This window comes from Atta colombica, unplaced genomic scaffold (genome assembly GCF_001594045.1).
Source record: "Atta colombica isolate Treedump-2 unplaced genomic scaffold, Acol1.0 scaffold107, whole genome shotgun sequence".
NCBI lineage: Eukaryota > Metazoa > Arthropoda > Insecta > Hymenoptera > Formicidae > Atta > Atta colombica.
In genome coordinates, this window is record NW_017259192.1 from 4,677,919 (window position 1) to 4,683,918 (window position 6,000).

The following is a 6,000-nucleotide window of genomic DNA, read 5'->3' on the forward strand; positions in this document are numbered from 1 at the left end:
TGTCCTGTCCCATCGCGACGGATACGCCATTTTCGCGCGATTTTCACATGCATAATGTGTATATGAGCGAACGAAGCAGTTTATATAATATCTTGCGATCAGAAGAGCACTTGCTAGCGACACTGTAAAAGAGAGCATTTAAAATGCAATATAATCGTGTCGTAAATCAACTTCGATGTCTATGCCATTTCATATTTTTATATTTTTTTCCTCGCGAGCTTCCCTTGCATACTCGTTCTCCTCGCTTTCGTTGTAGGAATAATGAAAGTATCGGTCATTATGCTTCGGATACCACCTACATAAACGTAGGAACTGCGATCATGATCCATGCGGAACTGTATTATTTATAAGCGCGTGCAATAAGGACGCCGCGGTACGCATTATTGCATCTGATTATGTATTATACTAAATAAGATCAATGCGACCCCGCACGTGATTTTCAACAAGGACACGTCCATCGATGCGGCACCTATATTCGACGGCGATCATCTAATTCGTTAGCTGCTAAAGTCGCATATTGCATTTTATCGTTGACCTCTGAATCGTTAGACGGTGAGAATAGTTTATAAATTTGAAAATATGATTGCGAGATGTAAGCAAGATAAATCAATATTATTACATTGTAAGATATTCGTATATAACACATCGTTTTGTTTGACATTAATGAAGAAATTATCTGTCCCATTAACGTAATACAGTTGTTTTGTACTCATTATTTTAAGTCCTGAATGTATTGACAATTAAAATTCAAATTCCTTGACAATAAAATTTTCATTCGATCGTTATGATATTACGATAACTAACAACCAATGTCCGTGGTATAGTAATGTATAATACGCCGTGCATTCATCAGAACAAACGTAATAATACGAGTATCGTTATTTCCATTACGATGAAAACGTTTTATTATACTTTATATCTTGTGTAGATTGATAATACCGAAAAATTTCTATTCATCGAACATTCACAATATGTTTGCACTACAGTGTGACAAATATACGTACTTATATAACTCAAATAGGCAAGAAACCTTTATAGTATATATGAATTGTTCAAAATTATTCTTTTCTGCTTATTATTCATTATTATATTAATTGTTTGGCAATAAAACAAAAATATTCAAAAATAATCTTCACGTAGAATTTAATTAATTTTGAATTATATCACATACAAAAAACGTATGCGTTTACTAATTATTGTCAAATAAATGTATTATATAGAATATCTTTTTCTTTCGTATTTTCGATGTAATAAAACTCACAAGATTATTTGATGCCTTATTCTCACTTATACAATAGAAAAAGCTCGTCTTGAAAACGTCTTTTCTGCAATACATGGCGATAAACAGAGCAATTTTAACGTGAGTTAGATTGACCCTTTCTAACGCTTGCTATTCTTCGTCGTTTTCTTTCACGTCCCAACGGCGTACTGTTCTTATCTGAGAAACACTCGTGAGTGTATAAGAGCGTAGTGTAACGTCCTCTAGCTGGTCCAAGAATCCAATAACTGGAAAATGCATTGGAGCGTACGCTCCTCGAAAGCTACTCGAGTCGGCGTTCCCTCTGCGTACCGATTCGCGACGAATATTACGAAGCGAGTTCGTCCTACTCCACGGACATCGTATCCGCGATGAAGCGGATAGAAAAGCAGGTCGGTGGAAAACGAGCAATCGGACAGTTCTACGTAAGAGGAAAATACTCTGCATCGGTACTCACCGGCACAGGAAGTCTCGTTCGCCCAGGCAGAGCTCGAGGCAATGCTGTCTCGAGGAGGCGGTCATGGTTCTGCGTGCGTGACCCTGAAGGCGGTGTCCCTGCACTCTATCGATGCACCAAGCTCGTTCGCAGGGCTTCACTGCCAGACAACTCTTCTGGGCATAAATCGTAAACACGGGGAATTGGGATTGTGACAGTGCGCCTGAAAACAGAAACGATTTCAAATTAATTGCGAAAAGATTTGAGATACTGCTGCGTTAATAATATTTTATACGCCTTCAGCACGTGATCGTATTTAAAAAAAAAATTATTATTTTCCAATACAGCTTATTTGATTAATCTGTGACTATTAATTTAATAGTCACGTAATTAAAATTGTTCATATTATTGTAATTATATTAAAAGTTTGCGTGTACATTCATCAAACGTAATATTGTTTATTTGTTTTAAAAATTGCATGCAGTTTTCCATATTATTTCAATAACGGAGCTTTATATGGGTCTTTATAAGTTGTAAAGTTGCGTATACAGTTATGTTACCCACGTGATACGTGCAATTGCGATAATCTATAGACATTGTTGAGTTAGATTACAATTTTGATAAATCAACGCGTTTATCACTCGCCGCCACGAGTACCACGTTCTTCCTCGGTTATTGGCCCACGTCACGATAAGCGACGAAGTAGGCACTCCGCCCACGTCTCATCATACGTCATCCGCTCTTTGCTAAATCGTAATTAATCTCCGTTATGTGACGGGAGCTTCGATCGTGACTCATGGAAAACTTGCTTGAAGCTGGGCATGAGGAAAAAAGGAAAAGAGATAGGAAAACAGGTAGAATAAAATGATAAGAGAAATGAAAGATACAGTAATAATAAAAAGTCTAACAAAATATTTTAGAATAAAAATATTTTACACCTATTGGCATTTATAACAATTCAGAACCAAACCTCAATTTAATTATTTTAAAAAAATGTGTTTGACAGACAGCGAAAATAAAAGAATTTCGAGGAAGATATAATAAACCATTAAAATGATGAGGAATACTTGCGAAGGAGGATCACAGAGAAGAAATATACGAAGGAAGAGTTTCTCAAGCAAGATGCGGATCAAGTCGCGGCACGTCGATCTTCAAAGAGGCGCTAAAGATATTCAATTACCTGTCATCAGCAGGTCACGCCTTACGAAGGCATGCAAGCTAATGTCGTTGCCTGTTTTAACAGTGACTACGCGAGATTATGATTGAAGTTGCGACCGCGACGTAGACGCATTCTTTACGGCGGTCAACCGCGGTCGAATTACCCATGAAGATTCAAATTGTAGGAAGACGTTACTTATTATGGACTGAGACGTACGCACCACGGTTATGAATGCCCACTTCCGGGGAGCTCACACGCAGTACAGACGGATACCATTTACTTCTTATAATACTACCACATTATGTGATAATGGCGTACGGAATCAAGTTTTAAATACCTCTCGTAGAACTTCATCCGAAATGTTTTGTTTAACTTCCCGTCTACTCATCTCGCCTCCCACGCTTCCTTCTTCCTGTTCCTTTTCATCCTCCGATAACTCTTTAGTACCTACATCCGCGGCTTGGAATCCGTTAAAATAAGGAAAGCAAGGGACGCAAAGGAGGGATGCAAAGGGGGAGAAAAGAGGGGATTGGAAGGACGGGATAATAACAGAGTAATGGTGGAAGGAGCAAAAAGGATTCTCGCTCGAGCGCATGTATAACCGCGAACCTTCGCGCTTCGAGATATGATTTGTGACCTCTGTTCGGGGCCAATTAGAAAAGCGCGAAATCGTTATTTCGATCGACACGAAGCGCAATTTACCGATTACCGCGAAGTGGTATACGCAAACTAGTATACGTGAAACAACGCTGGAACAAGCACTCTCCAGTACAGATCAATTCCGTCGTTTTACGTTTGTTATATCCGATCCGTGGGAAGTGGACAATAGTGTCGTTTCATGTTTTTCATTGTCCGTTTAACCATCTAACTTTTACATCATTCATTTTTATCTTGAAAAATGCATGGTACGTATATCACGTACCGTATAAATTCACGCCTTGAGAAAATAGCTATCTGCAGCTCGTACATAAATTTGCTTCTGATCGTCAATCGAAACTCAAAGTGCAGGAATTGATGGCGAACATGCATCTATCGACTATATTGATATAATAACTAAGAAACGTACACCGTTACTTCAATTTTCACGCCAGCGCAATCGTAATGAAGAACTACAGGGTTTTAGTTTATTACAATAAATATAGCAATGAAACGTGGCCAAGATGATATTCAACATTGATATTCCGCGTAACACATTGTGGTAATACTTTCGACTTGAGTAAACATATTCATACTTATGAGAGAACGATTTGTTGTATCCAGGGACATCCAGGGATTTTCATTACAATGATGATCATAAATTACGGATCCCTTCATAGATTCGTTGTCGACAGGAACAGAGAACGCCTTGATAACGCACCATAACACAAACTTAACGTTTCATCTGCTCCGTGGATCTTTCGTTGCATCTTGTATTCCTATCATAAATACTCGAAACGTCCCATGAGTCCGCTCGTAAGGCGGCGGCGGAAAGTCAAAGAAAATTTCCACATGCGGCTTGTCGCGATGTCGCCAGGTACGAGAAATGGTCGTTGCGCATCTGCGACAGAGTAGAGCGGCGTGCGATGCTCCATTCTGGATGCGGCCATCTCACGAAATGACGTATGTAAACTGTTCCCGGAACACACGCCGCGGGGAACGGTTCGATTTCTGATATACGAGGTACATTTAGATACGATTCTAGCTCAAGTGGCATCAGCAACGACGTCGCCCGTCGGCGCGTTGAATCTGATGTATAATCTCGACTCTCAAGCATCCTTCCTCTCTCCGCGATCTCTTTCCCCGATGCACTCCAACAAAGGCAATGAGATTCCTTTTCTACGTGCGACTAGACTTTCAGCGATCTACAGCAGCGAACATCGCTGCAAATGCAGTATGAAAACCTGTTCAGAAGACGTAATCTCTGTCGCAGGTGGCACGATGAAATCGTAAATAAGATGGAGTGAGCTACACTAGCAGTTCCACTTAGCAGTTAACGACGTGTTCAGATGCGCTAATCATAAGATTCTAATATTTCTGCTTTATATGTTGTCCGCAAAACTTGTGAACAACACTTATAGAAGCAGAAATATTAGAATCTTATGATTAGCGCGAAACTTGCGGACAACATATAAAAGCAGAAATATTAAAATCTTAATTTATTAAGTTAGCGTAATCATAATTTTATTACATTGCAAATCAAATCAATGCAAATCAAGAGCAAATGATGATAACGTTATCTACATATATTAAGATCCCAAATTCAAATCTTATTCGTAATTTGACATTTATTATGTGTTCCTTGAAAATTTATGTCGACTTGTTATAATATTATAATAAGTTATTATAATATTATACCGCGGATAAATGGAGCTGAACCGGCTTTTAAATTAAGCATATATTCGCCAGCTGGCATTTATGATTCTGATATCTGATCTCTGGCGAGCAATCTCTCGCGTATGCTCGATCATTATACTTTCTACGGAGTGCGAGCTCTTAACCTTGACCTAAGACTCGATTTTTCCCATCTTTCCGTCTTGTGCACCCATAGTTAACGAAAGTCTTTTATCTATTATGGATTAAATATCTAAGTATCGTTTTTCACGTTTGTCTAATTTGTGGTTTTTCTAATTACTATTCTAATTACTATTCTAAAGTAATTATATTTTGTAGTAATTGAATACTAACAACTAAGTATTTATTGGAGATCTTTATTTGATATAAGAACCATTAATTTGAGATTTAACAATCGTTTTATTCAATAAATATTTATTTACTATAAGTAAATATTTAGTTGGCAGTATTGAACTAAATATTTATTACAAAATTGACTATATTTTTTTCTCAGTGTAGCTGCATTTAAAAAAATGCAGTATCAAACACGCGTATATCAGAGAATCTAAGCGAGAAAAGAAGAGAAAAAGAGGATGGCAGGAAGATATAGAACATTATACTGCCGCTAAACAGAATAGAACCGGTGTAGTATGTATCGTTATCTGTATCTAGCCATTTTATTATTCAAATAACTGTACTCAGATATTTTAACATTGTACCTTTGTACAATGTTAACAGGACTGACTTAGCAGTATGTCATGCGCTTTGCTTTGCGTAGGCGCACAATAGTTGGGACATTCGTGAGTCATTCTGCGCTCTGGAGCGTACACCTATATA

At 38.0% G+C, this 6,000-nt stretch overlaps 2 protein-coding genes across 2 annotated transcripts in view; one reads left to right on the top strand and one right to left on the bottom strand.

The window, feature by feature from the left end:
* The window catches only part of LOC108692839 (autophagy-related protein 16-1), a 389,033-nt gene that overhangs the window by 220,971 nt on the left and 162,062 nt on the right, over positions 1 to 6,000 (top strand). The window lies entirely within an intron of this gene.
* The window catches only part of LOC108692828, a 174,768-nt gene that overhangs the window by 48,914 nt on the left and 119,854 nt on the right, over positions 1 to 6,000 (bottom strand). Inside the window, exon 4 of the mRNA XM_018201335.1 lies at positions 1,716 to 1,917. Within this exon, the coding sequence (XP_018056824.1) occupies positions 1,716 to 1,917 (202 nt within the window). The remainder of the gene's footprint in view (positions 1 to 1,715; positions 1,918 to 6,000) is intronic.